This window comes from Kogia breviceps, chromosome 18 (assembly GCF_026419965.1).
Source record: "Kogia breviceps isolate mKogBre1 chromosome 18, mKogBre1 haplotype 1, whole genome shotgun sequence".
Classification (NCBI taxonomy): domain Eukaryota; kingdom Metazoa; phylum Chordata; class Mammalia; order Artiodactyla; family Physeteridae; genus Kogia; species Kogia breviceps.
Genome location: NC_081327.1, coordinates 53,636,696 through 53,657,566, shown reverse-complemented (window position 1 = coordinate 53,657,566; position 20,871 = coordinate 53,636,696). Strand labels below are relative to the sequence as shown.

Sequence of the window (20,871 nt, the reverse complement as noted above, 5' to 3'; positions counted from 1 at the left end):
ACCCAGGCTGTGGGTGTTTCTCCTCCTTGGTAAAGGCGCTTTATAATTCACCCTTAAAAATGTGTTCATTTGAAGGGATTGGGCACTTGCAGTAGAATGGGAGGAACCAGCCGCTCAGTGCCCCAGGGCAAGCCTACGACCCACCTGGTTCCATCAGAAGCGTTTTCCCACCCGGATGTGAAGGCTCAGCCTCTTCTGAGCAACGCAAACTTAAATGGTGAGACCAATCCTTTGACACAAAGAGGCTTCTGGCAAGGTCGTCAGAACTGCTGTTTTCTGCCTATATAAAGAAACTGAAGCGTGATTTTGCGCAAACAAGATTTGCTGATCTCTAATGCATCCCAGAGTGTTTATTCACCACCTTTTGGAAAATTAGAATTTGTTTAAACAAAAGATTTTCTTCCCCTAATCTATTTATGGCTGACATTGCAAAAGTCATTTCATAATACGACTCAAAGAGCGAGAAGAAGAAAGTGAGGGAAAGGGCAGAGGGCTGACGAGGGTCACAGATCATGGGAGAGAAGCAATTACTAGTCTTTAGCTGTCCACTTTATGCAAGCACAGACCCGGGGGGAGGCGAGAAAGAGATGAAGGGGAGGAGAGAGAGGGGAGAGACCACTGTTGGGACCTAGTGGGCATTCGTCCCAGCTCTCCTTCCTAAAGGTACTGTGATCCCATTCAGCAGCTACCCCGTCCTCAAAGCAGACACCCCTCAGGAGAAGCTGCTCCCACCCCTGGCTCCAGGATGTGTCTGTACCATCCGAGGGCACTGAGAGACAGTAGAGCACGGGCAGAAATTCTGGAGTCAGCCGGCTTAGAGGAAAATCCCAGCTTTTCCACCTACAAGCTGTGCAACCTTGACCAAGTAGCCTAACTTCTCTGGGCCCGAGTTTCCTCATCTGTAAAGTGTGGATAATAATTACACCCTTCTTACACGGCTGCAAGAGGATTGAGTTAGTACTGAAAAGTGCTTAGCATGATGCTTGACACAGAGTAAGTGTTTCATTTAATAAATAAAACTAATCTCATTCGCAGTATTGGGTTCAGGAACGACATGACTGTCTCCAGCCAAACATACAAGAGAGGGAACTGACCCTTTCTCGGCTTCCTGCTGTGTGAGAAAAAACACCCCCCTTCTGTTTCATGGAACATCAAGTGGGCCTGAGAGTCACCGCTGAAGCCTTCCTAACATAATAATTCCACCATAATAATTCCACCATCAGTCAACAGCTGGCTATGAGCTCTCAGCAGGTATCCGGCACACTTGGGAAGTTTTGTGACATGAGAAAACAAAAGCTGCAACTTACCCTCAAATGCAGTGATGTTCTCAGCGTATTACCACAACCATTCACAAAGCTGGTGCAATGAGACATTTCATAGATATTGCCAGCTAAAAATCGGCACTTGCCATCTGCCTCTACAAGCATGAAGTCACAAGCTGCTGTGAGCGCTGACCTTCCACAACCCCTGAAAGGAGTTCAGGGTGGAGATCAGGAATGAGGCACTCTGTGCTCTGGGAAAAACTGGCAGAACAGGCCTTCCGACAGTTAGATACTTCCAGAAGATTTTACGAGCCCAATTCTCGCATCCCCTTATATGGAGAAAATCACTAAAATCACATATGGTGACATCCGCTTGTGACTAGCAGTAACCTTCAGGAGACTAGCAGCAACCTTCTGCAAAAATCTGTGCTTGATTGCATGTACCGCCTTCACCAAAATCACACATATACTGACCTTCCCCCCAACTTCTTCTTTTTTTTTTTTTTTCGGTATGCGGGCCTCCCACCGCTGCGGCCTCTCCCGTCGCGGAGCACAGGCTCCGGACGCGCAGGCCCAGCGGCCATGGCTCACGGGCCCAGCCGCCCCGCGGCACGCGGGATCCTCCCGGACCAGGGCACGAACCCGTGTCTCCCGCATCGGCAGGCGGACTCTCAACCACTGCGCCACCAGGGAAGCCCCCCCCCAACTTCTTTAGAGCACTTTCTCAGAGCTATCTGAAATGCTGTCTCCTGGGCTATATTCCTCATTGTAACATAAAGAAAAATTAACTCACAACTCTCACGTTGTGCATTTTTTTTTTTTTTCAGTTGACAATATTTACTTAAACATGTGTTGGTCTTCACAATCTCCCTTTTGTATCTTGGGGTCTGTGCCACTTTTCTTCCAGGTCCCCATCATGCCTATACATCGGGAAAGTTCAGAGGCCCGGCACCCGGGACCACTAATACTCAGTGAATAAATGGCTGAGTGTTCAGGGTCAAAAGGCCGCCAGAGGACCAGGCGTGCCCTGTCACGTGACCCAACGAGGTCACCTGAGAGCGCTGCCAGCGTCCGTGGGGCTGCGGCAGTTCAGCGCCGGCTTTCACATCATTCAAGGTGATAGCAGGTTCCGCCATCGAACCCACGAGCCTAACCGCGGGTAAACAACAGACACGCACACACACACCTGCACGCCAGGTACGCGGTGGCGCTGAGCCTCGGCCTCGGCTTCCCCCTCTCGGGCTTAGGTTGGCAGGAAAACGCTCCCAAGTCTCACTGTCCGCGTGCGGTCGGCTTTGTGCCGCACGTCCCAGCACGTCCGTCCCTCGTGGAGAGGCCCGGCGCCACTTCCCATTGGCCACAGCAAGTCACGTGGCCATGCCTGTGGCGGAGCGTGCGTAGCGCCACGCCCCCTGCGGGTCCGGTAGGTGGACGTGACCGCCGCCGCTCAGCAAGGGAGTGAGGAACTGGAGCGCGAATCCAAGCAACCAGCTATTCAGGGCTGCTCGTGGTGGCTGTGACCTTGGACTGCCCATCCCGTCGGCCAGGCTGCCACAGAGCAGAGCAGAAGTAACCAGATGCTCCTTTAAAGTACGGATTTCTCCGTCATTTCAGGGACCTGGAACTAATACCTTGTCAGGGTTCCTCTCCCCGCCAATCCCCGCAGCTCCGTTACCACGGGAGAACAGCAGGGGCCCTCGTGCTTGTAGAGGAAGGAAATACAAAGAAAGAAAGAATGATTCTAGAAGTAATGCATAAATGTGACCGTTATAAAATTCAAACAGTAAAGAAATATACAAAGGAAAGATATTCGCTCACCCCTCACCCTTCCCCCTGCCGGCTGACCTCGTGATCTCCGCTTGCCTCTGCCTCCTGGCTGTGCCCGAGCGCTCATTTCTCCACAGTCCACGGGCCTGGCCAAACCATCTGCGCTGTCCTCAAACTTCTGCCCTGTGGGGTGCTTCGGAGTTGAATTCTCTCCTCCTTCCCAGGCTGCTGTTGCCTCCCTGGAACTTCTGGAGTCGCACAGAAATGGAGGCTTGTAAAAATAAGCCAGGATTCCTTACACTAAAGTGCAACTTGACCTGGCATTTCTGAGGGAACAGCTACGCCAGGCCACATGGGTTCTCCTTTCATCCAAGGCCGAGCCTCCTATTCCCTCTTGTTGATGTTGACGGGCCCAGTGTCAGCCCAGGAAGCAGTATGTCTTCACCGTCCCCTAATAGGCGGGGCAGAGCAGCTTCTTTCCTATGCTTGTGCCCCCAACCGGCAACACTGGCCAAGGAGGGGCAGTCAGCTGGGGAGGAAAGGTGGCCTGTGCAAGGGCTTTGGCTGCAGCAAGGGGACTGCTGTTCAGTGTCCAGCTCTGCCATTTGCCTCTCCCCTGACCTTCCCGTATCTTCAGTACAAAGGTCTCAGACCTTTCCCTCATTCTCTCAACCAAGTACTGAGTATTAGAAAGGTCTCCACCTCAGCGGGCTTGAAGCATTAAAATGATTACCACATGGAAGATTCTGGATGTGTCTGCCATCTGGCCTGCTAAGGAGGACCCTGGCAGTGTCAGCTCAGCTTTCTTGGTTACAAAGCTGGGGCGAAAGGTCGATTGGAGAAAAGGAGAGAAACTTATCCCATGGCTTTCGGGGGCAGCCACACCCGGATAAAAATCTTGGCTCTGCCAACCGCTGTGTGACCATGCACGGAGTGTCTTTCAAGCGGTGGCTGCTGCGAGGGAATTTGAATCACCAGTTGTCGACTGGTGTGATGTAGGGGGCCTGTATTCATTTCCTGGGTCTGCTCAACAAAGTGACACAACGTGGAGGGTTCACAGCAGCAGAAATGTGTCATGTTCTGGAGGCCAGAAATCTGAAATCAAGAGGCCAGCAGGGCCACATTCCCTCTGCAACTACTGAGGGAGGGTCCTTCCTTGGCTCGTCCAGCTTCCGGTGGCTCTGGGCATCCTTAGCGTTCCTTGGTGTGTGGCTGCATCACACCGATCTCTGCTTCCATCCTCACATGGCCTCTCCCTGGGTGTTTTGTGTCTGTCCCAATTTCCCTCCTATAAGGACCCCAGTCATTGAACTTCAGGCCATCCTCATCCATTATGACCCCCTATTAACTCGATTACATCTGCAAAGACCCTATTTCCAAATAAGCTCACACCCATAGGTAGCAGAGGTTAGGACTTCAACATACCTTTTTGGGGGGACACAATTCTAGTCACCATAGTGTCCTTCCCATATCGCCCACCTTTGCCACTTGACCCCTGACTTGCCGGCAACCTTCAGCTCTTCGCCTGAGAGCTTTATTTTGCCCCTGGAACCTCTGTTGCCACAAATGCCAGTGAATCGACACCACTTCATTCCCAGTCCCTCCGCCTCCAGCAGGGCTCAAGCAATGGCTGATGGAAGTTGGTATATAAATATTCCAGCCTCCTTACCCCTTGGGGGATAAGTCTGAGGCATGCCCTAGACTGGTTCCCAGAGTGCCCCAGGGCTACCAAGCTCCAGGTGCCCACAGGGGAAGCTGGCTTGACAACCCACCCTTTATCAGCTGCGTTCCCTTCTCTGCCTCACTTTCCCAGTCCCTGATGTGTTTCTTTCACCTCTCACATACTTACACCTTTAGGGTTCACTGCTGGGGGAACCCAAATAAGACATTAGACACTCAGTAGTCCTTCCCCTGCGATAGGAAAGCAGGAGGTGGCACAGCCGGGCGGGGCTTACTTAACAAGGCAAGCATCTTCTTGAGCCGCCAAAAAGGCATCTGCTGCAATCTGGCTTCAGAAACACAGAAAGTGGGAAGAGCATATGTCTGAGAGTAGGAGATTCACGTTGCATTAACTAGCTGTGTGGTTTGGGGCAGGTCACTTAACCTCTCTGTGCCTCCATTCCCCTCTTTAGAGTGGTGATGGGGGCCCAGACGACCTGTAGAATCCTTTGTGCTTCTGGGACTCTGGAATCCTGCCACCTGCTCCTCCCCACCCCTGACTTTCAAAAAACTTCTTTGCCTGGCTCAGCTATTTATTATAACATTTTTTATTAATGTTTTGGAGGCAGAGAAGGCATAGAAACTGGGGTTTATCTCTGAGGGGCAGGATCATGTTTTTGTATGGGTTCAAGAAAACATGACATAATACAGTGGAAAGTTTTATCATGGAAAAAGAAAAACATTATTTTCTTTATCCTATTTGCAATTGATATTTTCTCCTATTTGGCAACACGATAAAGTGGGAACGTGGACTGGTTTAGGGGTCAGGAGGTCTGGGTTGAATGCCAGCTCTGCTTCATACTAGCTGTGTGATGCTGGGCAAGCTTATTCACTCACTCAGTGAATGCCTATTCATGGGTGTGGGTCAGGCAGTGTCCAGGACATTGGAGAGTCAGTTGTGTGCAAAATGGTGAGTTCCTGCCTTCTTGGTGCTTACAGACTAGAGAGAAAGATGTTAAATCAGATAACCACAGGTATACCTACACGCCACGAGAGGAGCTCTGAAAGGTGAGGACAGGTCACTATGAAAGTGATAAACAGGGCAAGGTCTGCAAGATTTGAAAAGGTCTCCCTGAGGAGTGACGTTTGAGCTGAGATTTAAGTAGACGTAGGTGTCCTCTAGGTAAGGAGTGGAGCGAAGGAATAGCATCTCAGGCAAAAGCAGCAGCTTTGGGGACTTTGTTTGCTTTAGTTTTGAGAATTAGCAGTAAATCATGCAGGCTCCCGGCCATCCCTTCCTGTGAATACGTCTCTTGAGTCTGGGGACTTGCTGGACTCCAGGGGCTGACGGCAGCTAGAGGTCTGGGGCGGCTCTTAGGCTGGGTCTGGACACCAGGCTCATCTTTCAGTTTGTGGGTGGAGGCGGGGTCTCCACTCACGCTCACCTACCTCCCATCCCCTCTTCTCTCTCCTTCCCTTCACCCACCAGATGGGTACCTGAGCCCCCTGTCCCGCCGCACTGCACATCCACGGTCGTACTGGGACGTGCACAGCGATCCCTTCACAGAGATGAGAGTCAGGACGCTGGGGGGGTCCAGTGACTTTCCCGAGGTTGTGAGCAATAAGGCTGGGCCAGGTTCGTGGCCCGTAACCTGTGCACAGGGCTTTGTACTCAGGGAACCCCCTCGCCTTAGAAATTCTTACCAGCTTCGGAACAAAGGACCCGCATTCCGTTTTGCGCTGGGCCCTGCCAGGTATGCAGCCAGTCGGTCCTTCAGTGAGAGTTGGGCTTCAAACCAGATCGGCTTCATTCCAAACCCAGGGCCCTGTCGCCTTCAGCAGTGCTCTTTCTAGACTGCACATCTCTCATCTCCCTATGTGATAGTTTCTGGCATTCAGTGGGTGTTAAATAAACGTCCTCTAATTTTTTTAGAGCCGTGAATTGACTGAAGGCTCAAGTTGAGCATTAAACTGAATTGTAACAAGAAGAGACACGCTTTGGGTTCCACGTTTTTGTCAGAAAAGGGGCTCAGGGTTTATCAGGCAATGGGGGAAGCTAGCTGGGTTGGCTGGAGAAGGTGGTGGTTCAGTGGGAAAGTGGGGGAAAGAGTGGGAAAGACCTGGAAATTAGGAGCATCGTCCTGAACTACTTGGTTCACTCTCTGTGGGAAATAGCACGATTCTATTTAGGCAACTCTTCTCCCCGATTCCCAACTCCAGCGCTTTGATTAGTGGGCTAAGCCCAACTCTGGTCTCAGGGGAGGGCACTGACCCAAGCCTGGGCAATCAGCTCATTCCATCCCTCTAGGCTCCCATGACTGGCTCAGAGGCGCGTGCTCCAAGCCAGACCAATGAGAGGTGACCCCAGGATGGCTGTGTGTGGGGGGGAGACTCTGGGCCAGGGAAGCTCTTTCTGGAAGGGATCGGCAGGTCAGACTATGAGATGTAATCTGGAACTGCTGGTGGTCATTTTACCATGATGGTGCGAGCCAGTGCAGAGGACAGCAGAGCTGACTGGTGGTGATGAGCACCTGGATACAGCCAGGCCTGAATCCACCCCCAAACTCCCACTTACAAGAGTCAGCAAATGCCCTTTCTTAAATCTGTGAGTTACCGGATGCAAGAAAGATTACCGGTCCCTCGTAGCTGAAAGCACGATGGTGATGATAAGGAATGTAAATTCCCTAAACAGAGTCCCCAGCCCTTGGCTGGTGACTCTTCCACAGGGATTTGTGGGGAGCTGAACACCCAGCCCAGAGTGAAAGGAGATACAGAGGCTCAAGGGGCATGGGTCTCGGTCTCCAAGTCTCAGGGAGCCAGCATCAGAGTCTAAATCTCCCTTTAGCCAAGATGACGTCCTGAGAACGCCCCTCCCCATCAGGCCACTGCAGACCTTTGAGACTGACTCATTGGGGTCCACCTTCTCTCTGACTGCAGCTTTCCAGTGCACAGGTGCATCCCACCATCCGGTGTTTGCTGAGCACCTTCTTTCTGCCAGGCACCGTACTGAGCACAGAACTTGGACGACAACTGCATTTCCAGGTCAGCCCGGAAAAGCCAGCACAGCCAGTCAGCCATTTTTAGAACTGTAGGCTGCAGGGTATGGAAACATTCTTTATATTTTTTCATTAAAATTTTATTTTTACTTAAACAGTGGCAAGAAAATGTAAACCTACTGCACACTTCAAAAAACAGATGGGTAGTAGGTAGCCACATTTTACTACACTAGTCAAAAAGATGAAACATGCAATAAATCTTTTTGTTGATTTTAGGTGCTGGGCATTTCCCCAGGGATTCCAACGGCAGTCCTGGCTTCCTTAAGGCTTTGGATGTTGATAACACAGATTCTTTTTGAGGACAGGTTTCTTTCGTGACCATGACACATCTCAGTGGGTGCCGGGAACCTTCCTCTCCCAGCAGCCTCCTGCTGACTGGAGCCACACCAGATCCCCCGAGTTAAGCTAAACGACGGGTTATGTTCAGACCGAAAGACAGCAAAGCCCAGTGTAACTCCACCACCTCCACGTTTGGCACAATATTTAGTATGAGAAATTCAACATCAAGCCTGAAACGCAGGACGTGATGGGGGTCAAGGGGTAAGGTAAGCAGAGTTGAGAGAGCACGGGGTCTTCCACGGCGTGTCGCTGCAGCTGGCCTTCCCATACTTTGCAAAAGGGCTCTGTGCTGGAAACCCGCCTCCGCAGCCGCTTGAAATTCACGTTGCACTGAAAGTTCTGAGAAATACTGTAGACAGGAAAGCTGTGCACTTTGCTTAGTTGGGTGTTTCCCCAGCTTAACCACTGAACTTTTTGTTTGTTTGGTTTTGAGCAGCAGCTATTTTTATACACTCTTTAGGAAACACCTGCTCAGACATTATGCTGTTTCATGTTTCTAGTTGTGGCGGATTATCCTTTACGCAGAAGAACAGGGCTAACGTGTGTGTGAGCTTTCAGGCTGGTCCACTTAATGGGAGTGATGACGGGGGGACAAGGCAGCTTGGACTTACATTCTGACATGACACTTCTAAGTAGGTTTGCATACTTACAAGTGGGGCTACTTAGTTTATTTTAGAGAGTTCCAGCTAGCTCTCTTGCTAGACCATTTGCCTAACACCTGCATACCTGCCACGTGCCAGGCACCAAAGGGAACTTCAAGATAACACGGCGAAGTCCCCAGAGGCCCCCAGGGTCCCTCAGACAGTGGGGGAGGAGAGACACACGGCAAGGAGTTTGAGGACAATGGGACAAGTGTTAAAGGCACGTTTAAAATACTTTGGGGATCACAGGAGAAGAAGGCTACCTGTCTTTGAGAGAACGGAGGCTATTTGTTTTTCTGAAAGGGAACAGTTGAATTGGGTCTTAAACGTTGAATAGGAGGTTACCAGGCAGAGATGCGGGTTGGGTTGGGGACATATTTCAGGGGCAATGAACAGAGAGATGTGTTGGTTGAGGTGCAGCGGGGGGAGGGGTAAGATTCAGATTCCAACTCCCACATGTGGGTTTTTCCACACCAAGCAACACCCCCCACAGCAGCTGGGTGTCCTGTAACTCAAGTCAACTCTGATACCATCTACTCAGAGGCAGCGTCAAACTCCACAGGTTAAGGGGTCAGTCCTACAAGACCGCTCTCCACTTCAGGCTCCCGTCGCACTCCAGCTGGTTACCTGTGCTGTGACCTAACGGCTATAACCAGCAGTTCCCATGACCCTCTACTCGGGTTTGATTCATCTGCTAGAGCGGCTCAGAGAACTCAGAAAGGTATTTTACTTAATAGATAATATCCAGACAGAAGAGGGTGAGGTGTGCGAAAGGGGCGTGGAGCCTCCATGCCCTCTCCAGGTGCACCTTTCTCCCCTCTGCTTCACCAACCTCGATGCTTTCTGAGCCCCGTTTTCGGTTTTTACCGGAGGCTTCATCCCCAGGGCATGACTGATTAAATCACTGGCCACTGGCCATAGATTCAACCTCCAGCCCCTCTGGCCAACTGGAAGTCTTGGGGGTGGGACTGAGAGCTCCAAAGCTCCAATCACAGGGTTGTTTCCCCTGGCAACCAGCCCCCATCCTTAGGTGGTTTCCAAAAATCACCTCATTAACATAAACTCAGGTGTGGTTTGTTCTGGATATCAAGACACCTCTATAGCTCTTATCACTTAGGACATTCCAAGGGTTTTAGGATCTGAGCCAGAAACGGGACAACGACCAAATACATATTTCTTACTATAAATCACAGTATCGCAGGGGTGGGGGGCCGGGTATGAAGGGCTTCTATCCTGGGCTGATGAACTTGGGGAGTAAGTGCCCAGAGTCTGCTCTGTACCTTCCCTACAAAGAGCTCCCAGAGCAATCTGGTAATCATCTAATTAAAACATTCATTCTCAGATGCGGAGAGGGGTGGAAAGAGAATAGAGCCACCGTAAAGCAAGTGCCATCGCGTGTTAACCAAGCTGGTGTGGATACCGGTACTCACTGGGGAAATTCTTTCAGCTCCGCCATATGTTTGAAAATCTTCATAATAAAATGCTTGGTAGAGTGGACTCAATTCCCATTTTTTATCTCCTTCTTCCTGTTGCAGCGCGCTCCGTTCTTCTTAAGCGTCTCTTTGATACTAAAGTCGCCGGCGCCAGAGCAGTTACGTCCACGAACAAGTTGTCAGAAGCCTCAGATGGATTTTAGACCTAACTGAGTTCCCAATTTTCTTGCTTAGGAGAAAAAAAAAAAAATCTCTAGAAAGCATATTCACCCTTGATATACCAGTTACGATTTCTTTTAAAAAGCCGGCTGTAAAATGCTAAGCCAGGCACCCAGAGATAGTCTGAATGAGTTAGTGAGGTCTGGGAAAGAAGGGAGGCTTCTGAGTTTCTGGGACAAAGGGCAGATCCCAAACAGAGATCAAGGTGAGACGGAAGTCCAAAATCAAGGTGTCCTGGGGTGGGTTCCTGTTTAGAGGCTGTGAGGGAGAATCCGTTCCCCGCGTTTCTTCCAGCTACTGGCGTTGTCAGCACTCCTTAGCTTGCGGACACATCCCTCCAGTCTTGGCCTCTGTTATCACAGGGCACTGTCTCTGTGTCCCTCTGTGTCTCTTCTCTTCTTAAAAGGACCCCAGTCATTGGATGAGGGCCCATGGTAATCCAGCATGACCTCATCTTAACTTGATTACATTTGTAAAGACTCTGTTTGCCAAAAAGGTCACATTCAGAAGTCCCAGGATAGGATTTCAACATACCTTCTGGGGGGACACAACTCAACCCACAGCAGAGGCGGACAGGAAGAAAGGGTTTTGGGAGGGGTGTTTGGCTGGTCCCTAGATGTGATGCGGGGAGGCAGTGTGTCAGGATGCAGGGGCAAGTCGAGGGAAGTACAGAGCAGCCGTCCTGGAGTCGGGACCGTGTGGAACCGATAAATGAAACATCTCCAGAACTGCCTACCTCTGGACTTTTTTATGAGGTCATTAAATATCCTTACCGTTAAAGCCATTTTTAGTCATTGCTTGCAACAGAAACTATTCTAATTTATTTTTTTACTATCGAAATAAAATATCTGACCGTAAATACTTGAACTCAATACCTTGGCTTTGGGCCTAAGCATTAAATGCTTTCCTTCTTACCAATAAGAAGAAAAAAAGTCGTGCATTAGTTATTTCCTTTACGACGGATGACTCAAAAGATAAGTGAGAAACTTGCTTTCTTCCAAAATGGCAAACACGTGACTTCTTTTTAAGTTCTGGAAACTATGCTTAAAACCCTCCAAGAGTTCTTTTAAAATGTAACTTTACAGATATGTGTTCTTATTAGTAAAACCTTGTTACTTTCACAAGTTAAATTATATTTCAATATATTTATGTATTAACAGAATTGTCAAGTCACAGGTTAATCTGCCGTGGGCACAGAAAAGTATGCCCGGATGAAAAGAATGCATTTTCATGAAAACAGATACATGAACTAATAAATTACTAGTTTTTAATAAATAATCTCCTTTTTGAATAACTTACCCTTCTGGTAAAATATTTACCATACTCTTTAAAAGCTTTTTAAGCAAATGACACACTCAGGAAGCTTTAAACGATGGGCTATCCCTTTGTGGCTAAAGAGTTGGAATGATTTTTCATTGAAGTGCATCTGAATAAGAAGCAAACTGGTTTAAAGTGACTCCAGTCCTCGTGGAGCGAGGGCTCTGCATGCTCAGCTCCTTGGGCTGGAGGGCGAGCTCCTCATTTCACAGGGCCAAAAGGTCCTGCTCTATCCCTGTGCTCCCATGTGCTGGGTAATTAAGAATCAATTCCTTTTCAATTACCTTAGGATTCGCCCAGGCCCCAGTGATTCAGCGTGAGACGCTTTTCCCTGCCACCCCATTTCTCCATGCAGTGTCTTCCTGTGTAGGAAGGAATATTTAAAAAAATGACTGGAGAATTGATTAAAGACACGGATCCCCAGCCCCTGTCCCATATATACTGGATCAGAATCTACAAAAGAGGAGCCCGGGGACCTGCATGTTAATCCCCCAGGGATTTCTTGTCTTTAGACTGGTCTGACGCCCCCAAGCTATCACACAACCCAAACTGGCAACCCTAGGGCCCTCGTTCTCACACTTGGGGAAGAATCAGAATCTCCTGGAGGTCGTGTTAAAACTCAGGCTGCTGGGCCCCAGCCTCAGGGTCTGCTTTCATTTCAAAGAATTCTTGCTCAGTTTACTAGATTACTTAGTATGATACAAAAAGAGATCCTTTAAGTTCAGAACTTGCCAAACAGCCCCTTGTTGAAGTATTACTAACAAATCTCGTCCGGAATTGTTCTGGAATACAGATTAGCTTGAATAAACCCAAGAAACTTCTGGCAGTTCAAGGTGAGGAAAATGTTCTCAGTCAGTGATTCCAGAAACACTGGCCCAGCTGTGCCAGAGGGGTCGTACCGACTCTGCTTCTCCTTCCGGGGAGAACAGAGTTGAGTCACAGATCATTGTGAAGCCTTGTCTGCGCTCGAGAAAGTGAGACTGACCCACTGAATCTTACTGCATTTCCTTTTGACGAGGCTGGCAAACTATATGTTTCCTACAATCAACCGTGATGAGGGCTCATGGACCCCAAGGCTGACCCATGGTAATCACCAACCTTTCTGAAATTCTGCTGGCAAGACAGCATGCTTCCCCAGCTGGTTTCAGAAGAGTCTTTCTTTCTAAGTTTCTTAATTATGGGCCCCAAAGGAACATAGGTTCTGATTGAGGGGAACCCATCAGAGCTGTCTGCCTATCGGGGGGAGTCTGATTTTCTTTGCAGGACATTGTTTTGCAGCTTTTCCTGCTTTGCAATCCGTGTACCAGGCCAGTCCTGGGCTTCTGTTCCACGAAGAATTTGGGCCCATCCTTTGCCTCAGTAGGATTTTGGAGCTGAATCAGTCAAGCGGTCTATTTCCGGGAGAATGTATCATTAAAAGAAACCACCATATTCTTTAAATTTCCAGAAATGACTTTCCTGATGATTATCCGTAGCCCATTAAAATTAACTGGGTTTTCTTCCACATAACAGGCCTGTAGTTTTAAGATACTTAATATTTAAAATTTCTTTCTGGAAATACTGGGTTTTGATGGCAACTTCTAACGACCCATAAAAGGTAAGAGGTAGTAGAACTACAGCAGTGGTTTAGGAATGGGGTTTTTTTAAGGGCTGATTAGATGGACAAAGATTCCAGCTAGAAAACTTTTTGATGTCAATGACCTTCGAGCGCTCTGAGGGGTTGAGGCCAGAGCAGCACAGTAGGAATAACTTGGGGAAAACATTTTCTTCACTCTTAGACGGAGACGAGAGGGAAGGAGGAAGGCGCTCTCTTTCCGTGGGCCGCGCCTCGCTGGGGCATTCTGGGTCCTTGATGGCCCCGTGGGTGTGGAATTCACTCTCCCTGGGGCTGCCCTCCCTTGTGAGACATTACAGCCCCCTTTGCAGGTGAATGCTTCCAAACTGCTCCATCCTGAATTCTTAACTATTGGGAAATGATACTGTTCCTTTTGGAAGGTAGACGTTTTGCCAGTGATGAATATGAATCATTGGTCAAAAGATGTCCACAAGGTAGGAAAGTATACACAGACAGCCAAGAAGATCACCACGAAGCAGCGCAGCATCCCTGTGACATGCATGTAGCCTATGTACGTGCACGTGCAGGCACTCGGCCTTGCTCAAGGAGGGAGCGACAGAACGCTCCATTTCCCCAGCATCACCAGGGTCCTGCGGACGCAGGTGTTCTGTACCTATTAGACCTAGATCTCGTCCTCGGCAGGTGTCCGGGGAGCTTCCAGGCACCCCTCTTGGTGGAAGCCTCAGCGTGGGAGGGCCAAGCCCTAGAACGGATTCTTTCCTAGCAGATCGGCCTGACTTGTAGAAACAAACTCCTTTCCTATTTCCAAAGTGATCTGTGAGGTCTGTCAGTCTCTCTGGTTTTTGTTTTTAGGCAGTGACTCACATCCCTTGCTCCTGCCCCCCACCCCCTTTTCCTTCAGGGAAAGTTTTAAAGAGGCCGCAGCTAAAGGCAGACGCTTAACATCATTAGCAGGAGACAAGGTTCCAGGTGTGTGGCTGCAAAGGCACCTTTTTAAGACCTCTGTACTCGTGGGTGTTTGGCAGGGAAACAACTGAAAATCAGCAGCCGGTGTTCCCTGCGACTTATCAAGGCAAACATGGTGAGAAACCGAACTGGATTTGTTTCTATAGCTGTTCTCAAAGAACTTAAAAATGCTGGTCCAGCACATTTCTAGCAGCCCTGAGTACTTTGAATTCTGAATAAAAATTCACATCAAGCGTGTTTACTATATAATTTAGGTCACGTTTAACTGAAAATGCAAAATTAGCCTTTTGAAACTGAATTTCAAGATCCGGGTTGTTCATTGCCCGGCAGCCCACTCACGAGTACTTGGAAATCTTACCTGGGTGGGCAGCTGTGGGTGGCGATTCCATGGTCCCCGCTTCCAGCTGTGTGACCTCAGTCAACTGTCGGCCAGCGTTGGGTTCCTTCTGTTTAAAACGGGCTGATCAGAGAAAAACTGAACTCAGGGTTGTCAAGAGATGAAGCCAAACAGCGTAAACAAAATGCTTGTGCAGCACGGTGGTTCATGATAAGCGCTTTCATAGGTGCCGGTGGCTGTTACTAACACCAGTTAAATTTCAGGGTTAGATCTGACAACATACTGTGAAAATTCCTCCATTTTAATCTAATTAAAGTATTTAAACTACAGAATAAAGAAAGGGAACATAGTTATCCATACAGGAAACCGTCGGTTTACAAACAGAATTTTGAAAAGTTCACTGTAAGTTGTCTGTTGGACTCTGTCCCCATAGCAACTATGCTCTAAGTGCGGTTAAGGGCTCCAAGGACTCCCAAAGGCAGATGAACCTTTAATCACCTGAAGTGCTGTATGCTTGTTCTGATAAGTTTCAAACACAATGGCACATCCGACATGAAACAGCAGAAAAAATAAATTGATAAAATAATATTAAAACATTTAAAAATCCTGTGGCTTGAATGAAAGCAGGATTAACTAGAGGCCAAAGGAGAAAGCTGATGGGGCCTCCGGGCTTGGAAAAAAGAGGGCATTTAATCAAACCTAAGGCTGTTTTGCTTGCTGCAAACAACTCCATGCTAGGTGTATAGGAGTAGGAACTTCATGGGCCTGTAAATGAACAAAAAATAGCTGGAGAACAAGAGAGGCAGACAGATTTTCCTGCACCCAAAGGTTATGCCTGGAGCTAGACAGGGGCCATGCTCACCATGCTAGAAGCCTTCGCGGAGCAGAGGCTCCAGGACAGGGAGGGTGCCTGCAACCCTGGTCGTCGGCGCGGCTGGAGGGGAAATAGCTGTGCCTCGGGCCCAGGAGGCTGTGGCCTGAGCACCCGACTGTGGGTGATCAGGGCCGTAACTTAGCAGGTGTTGCACTTTGCACTTCACAGGGACCGTGTGAGGAAAATCATCCTTTTGTACAATGTGGAGGCACCCCAGCCCAGGCTGAAGCTTTACTTGGAGGCTGGGGAACATGAAGCGAGTGTTTATAAAATGAGCCAGGAGCTATTTATTGGATTTCTTTAACCGCTATCTCCTCAGGTGTGTTTCACGCCACATGCAGGTTCTATGAAATGTTAATTAAGTGCCAAGTATTAAAAAAAAAAAAATCCTTGGTTAAGTAACTTGGAAACTGGCAGATGAGTTAAATCCCATTTCTGCTCTGGGGGCTCAGAGCCTCTCCTGAGCTAATCTGCATTGCGAATTTTCATCAGGCGAATCCCGAGGGCCGGGAAGATGCTACCCCCAAGTGAGCACAAACCCTTCTCTGCTGGTGAAGGTTTCCCTGGGGACCCCGGAGGGCGTCTCTCTCCTTCGCTCTGGCCGTGAGCCCTGCAGCCCGAGGCTTCCGCACTCCTCGGCTTCCCTTCTGGCACCAGTCTCCCCCGCGCCTCCCGTCCCCGCTTTGGCTATGGGTACTGAATCCTTCCAGAGCTTCTAGCCGATCATCTGAAATGGTATGAAAACGCAGAAAACCAAACCAATCGTTTTTGACACAAAGGAAGCGTCAACAGCAGGGTTTCAGGCACCTTTATTCATGGCAGGTATTTTTGGTCAGGGGAAACCTTCCTGTTACTTAAGGAAGCCAACTGCTTACATCCCGACGGTCCACTTGCCTTTGCCCCGGCTTGGAAGCATCTTGCACGCGGTTCCACCCAGTCCCTGAGTCCAGCTGGCTCTGGGCTTTCAGGGCCACACCTCGCGACCTACCGGCCCAGCGAGGGAGTTTCTGCGGCTCGGTGATAAAGGGTGGGGAATTCATTTTATCCCAGAAGAAATCGACTCCTCTGTGTTCCCCATATAATTTATAAATAGGACAAATTATTCCTTAATATTATTATATATTTGCAATTCAAACAATTCAGACTAGTGACATAGGAAACTTTAAAAAAATCATACTGTGTGGACTACGGGTTTCCCTCTCCAAAGCACTGTTCCATTCCCCAACTTCTTCCGTATTCGCTATACAAAATCATCCTGCTCTGGCAGTTTGCGTGGGTGTCCTTCCCATCAACACTGCCTTGGGGCTCAGCACTCCTGACACTGCAGGCTGAGCCGCAGGAGTTATTTTCCCTGTCTCCCATTATCAGTAATAAAGCCACTACTCGGCTCGAATTTAGGTAAGAAACAGTTTAAAGAAACTACTTCTTAAAAACTCAAGGCTACAACTAGTTATTTAGTAGGCATGGACTTAACATGGTCTGTTTTCCTTTTCTGTTTCTTTTCCCAGCCAGTAGCTCAAAAGATGGAGTAGCTTAGTTGTAAAGTCCTGCCAGATTTCCTATGGTAACTGCTGTACGTGGACAAGGTAGGGTCCTACTGAAGGTTTCAACCTCATGCAAAACTCTTAACTGCTGAAAGCCTCGTCACATCAGGCAACTCTGTCACTGTCCATATTAAAAAAATGCTAACACTAAAGTGGCTGTGGTCACTCTTCATTACTGTAGCATCTGACCTCAAGGAATCAGGCATAAAATCATGGTTCCATTCCGAACTTTGGCGACAAGAGTAGTGGCAGGTATTTCTGAATACACAATTTCAAATGTTTTTAACCACTTGGAAAGTATCACCAACACACTATTTGGTGTTCACTCATCAGTCACTCTGAGAATCAAAGAACCTTAACTATAAATGCCTTACTTCACAAAATCTTATTATAACCAAGGATCTACCCTATGTCTAATAAAAAAATTACACAGCAACTTTTATCAAACAGCAACTACTACAAAGGGAATGATAGAAAAAAAGTGACTTCACAAAAATACACTAAAAAATTTGACAATTGTATGCGGGAACTGCCAAAGTTTTAGTGTTTAATAGCACAACTGACCAAGGTCCAAGACGTGAATTTACCACGTTCAGGAAACACGGGAGGTGGGGGGGGGGAACTCACTCTATGAACTAACTCTATAGTATGTGGTAAGAAGAATGCACACTTTATAATATAAAACCTGTCTACACATAGTAGTTAGTTGCAAAAAGCCATCTGTCTTCTCTTGGCTCGTAAAAAGGGTGCTCCAGATTCCAGTGCAGATGGGCAACCTGTTGAAAAAGCAAGAGCCATCAACGTGCTACTCATTCTGTAAAAGGACAAATAAAAATAATACATAGAATTAGCAGCTGAAAATCCCTGCACAATCCTCATTTGAATTAAATGTGTTTCCTCTGCACGATACCCTAGCAAAACTACCATGCAAGTCTTTATTAAAGGTCGCTCTGAGTCTGTTCTCCACCCCCACCCCCTCTCCTCTCCTCTCCTCTCCTCGCCCGTCACTCGGGCACTTCTTCTAGCTGCTCTCTTTCACTTGATGGGGACTTCGAACGCCGGACGACACGAGACCCAGAGAAGCTCCTAAGACTGGCAGGACGTTGCCCAAGTCTGTAAGGAATCAAGGTGACAACCACACAAAACAACTACGTGATCCGCTAACACAGCGCATCGACCCAATCCGCTGTTAAGGTAACAGTAAGTTTAAGCCTCTTACCTCCTAAACCTCTACTTACTTCCTTGGGCTTCAAAGCAACCCGTACTTCATAGTTACTTATCATTTGGTCCAGCCAGGACACGCTCACAAAATAAAAAAGGAATTTGGTGTCTTTTACCGTGTATTTTGCTTGGTACTCTAGTTACCTCAACATTCACAGTGAACTTTATTTTTATAGGGAATTAAAATGCTAAAAATGGGATGGGAACAAAGGGAGTTCAGAAACTACTTTGGGGTTGCAGTGAAGTAACCACCACGCGCGGGAAAAGGCTTGTCACGAAGGAACCCACTAGGGTGAGAACACGGCAGGCGTCTGTGCGTCTAGCTATCTCGCTGTAACGGCTATTTCTGATTATTAGTCTCTCCTGATATCTGTAACTATGCAATGGAAAAACACACCAACTCTAGGGCGAAGGCTTAATGTGGCCACAACCTAGGTCATCTAAATCATAATCAGTCATTGTCCTGGCATTCACCTAGTGCAGGGGGTGTTCCCAAGAGAATCCTTAGAACTTATGGCATTTATGAAGGTGGCAATGTGCGTATTCTCTTTAAAAAACGAAACAAAATAAACCATTGGAAAATCTGCCAGTGCTAAGAATTATCAGGCCAACAAAAGACACTTCTTTGTTTTCACCGTAATGATATAAAGTCAGGGGTTACCTAATATTAACTAATGGTCTTAACTAGAGATCGAGGTCTCATTGACAAAAACAGGGAAAATAAATTCTTCATAAGGAATTAGTTTGGCATGAAAAATTCAAAGCCTGGAGTCCACAAGGGGAACAATACAACGGATGCTTGCTAGATCCTGGCTGGGGACAGATCCAGAGAAAGTCCGACTACATCAAAATCACAGGGACATGCACCACACTTCTACTGTCCCTCGCTCCCCTCACCTTCAACTCTTCTGTGTGGCAGGGATCTTGTTTTCCCCGTCCAGCTCTTCCACCCCGGCCTGTGTCATGAGGTCTGCGATGTTTTTCTCCAGGTCATCAATGCGACTGCTCATGTCATCAAGTGGGGAAGTTAAAGACGGCACCAACAGCTTCCACTTCTTACCCCTCTCCTCCAGGGCCCTGCAGACTACAACCTTCAACACAGTGTCTTCTTGAAAGTGGTTTTCCAATTTCCTCTGGCTATTGTTAGAATCTGGTTCAGAGCACAGGAGTCTGGGGTGAGGATCAAAGCCCAGCCCTCCCCTTTACTAGTGATGGGACCTGGGCAAGTTCTTTTACTTTTCTAAGCTTCCTGGTTCCTCGTCTGCTATACAAAGGTAACGCTACAACCTCTTCATCAGGTGATGGTGAGGATCACAGGAGCGATACACATGAAATGCTTCGCTCACAGTCAACAGTCAGTCATACTAGGCAGCATTACCGGTAGACTGTAAGTTCCTCGCAGCCAGGGATCTAGCTCAGCTGTATCCCCAGCTCTTTGCACAGTACTTCTCAGGAAGTGTGCATCTAAGCTCAGTAAAAAAACAAAAACAAAAACAAAATCTGGTAAATGACTAGTGGAAGTTGACGTGCAAACGACCCACTTATCGCCACCACCATCCGGAAACTGGGATCCAAAGGCCCATCAGAGACTGACTACAAATAAAGGATATTTCTTCCAATGATCTGGTCGGACATGGTCTGAAATTTATCTTGCATCTGTTGCAGGAGTGTCTGCACCTGTGAAACAACAAAACACAACAGCCCACGCTCACCCCGAGACACCTTCACGGGATCAGGATAGGAGCCCTGGTGCCACGGGGAGACCAGGATTCCGGGTTCCGGCCCCAATTCTCCACAGCTCCGTGGCCTTCGATTTCCCTGTCCGGGTTTCAGTTTCCCCACCTGTCAAATTAGACTCGGGGGGCTGATGACGCCCCCCCACCCCGTCTGGGCCCGCTGCGATTCCCAAGGCGTCGGGTGTTTTGGGGTGGGGCGCGCAGCGCAGAGTGGTTAAGGAGGGGAGCTGCGGGGAGCCGGGGTCACCGAGACTGAGTGGGGCTGGGGGCGGGGGGCTGGTCTGGATGTGCACGTCAGCAGACGCACGGACCTACAGCCAGCGGCCGGGGGGTCAAGGTGGACAGGCCGCGGCCGCGAAGCCTCTAGAAACCTGGTTTCCAGAGACCTGCCCCGCGCGGCCGCGGAGAGGGCGCCTCGGTGCGCGGACTTCGCCGGCGCCCCCCGGGGATGCGGCGGCCTCGGGCGCGCCGCGCAGAGCCGTCCCTTACCACCGAGGTGAGATCCTGCACGGTCTTGGGTTCTGTCTCTGCCATCTCCCCGGTTCCCAGCTTGGCGGTGCTGTCTGAGACGGTCACCTACACTTCCGTTTGTCCGCGCAGACGCCCCAGAGGCTGCTTCTCGCGACGTCAGAGGCCAACCGCGGGACGGAGGGGCGTTGTGGGAACTGTAGTTCGCGCTTCCGTTTCGAGGCGAGGCCCCGCCCACCACTTCTCCGCCCCTTCCACTAAGCCCAGCCCAGCCCAGCCCCTACCGCGCCTCCCTCCTGGCCCCGCCCCGGGAGGTAAAAGGTGAAACGAACCTGCCGTGGGGCTAACGAATGGAGAAGTGGCCTTAGTCTCTTCCCAGACCGTCGTTACAGGCCGCGCTGGCTTTCTCAGGGCGCCCGCGAGGTGCCAAGCCCAGACCTGGGTCGCCGCCTGCCC

The 20,871-nt window shown here is 49.1% G+C and overlaps 1 protein-coding gene and 1 long non-coding RNA gene across 4 annotated transcripts in view; both read right to left on the bottom strand.

Moving 5' to 3' along the window:
- LOC136793130 (uncharacterized) overlaps nt 1-16,223 on the bottom strand; it is a 31,455-nt gene extending 15,232 nt beyond the window's left edge. Inside the window, exons 1-5 of one of the 3 annotated variants that reach the window (XR_010838001.1) lie at nt 15,986-16,223; nt 14,594-14,695; nt 3,081-3,277; nt 2,894-2,964; nt 2,449-2,810 (exon numbers count right to left, since the gene is read on the bottom strand). This is a non-coding gene — a long non-coding RNA (uncharacterized lncRNA). Of the gene's footprint in view, nt 1-2,448; nt 2,965-3,080; nt 3,278-14,593; nt 14,696-15,985 lie in introns of all 3 variants that reach the window. The other 2 variants (XR_010838000.1, XR_010838002.1) reach the window with 2 other exon arrangements.
- Nucleotides 16,224-16,239: 16 nt separating this feature from the next.
- Nucleotides 16,240-20,607, bottom strand: HSBP1 (heat shock factor binding protein 1). Its single transcript, XM_059045532.2, has 4 exons — nt 20,437-20,607; nt 19,822-19,888; nt 19,109-19,229; nt 16,240-17,766 (listed from the first exon to the last, which is right to left on the bottom strand). Exons 1-3 carry the CDS (start codon nt 20,479-20,481, stop codon nt 19,111-19,113), a joined length of 231 nt encoding a protein of 76 aa, XP_058901515.1. The 5' UTR covers nt 20,482-20,607; the 3' UTR covers nt 16,240-17,766; nt 19,109-19,110.
- Nucleotides 20,608-20,871: the final 264 nt, after the last annotated feature.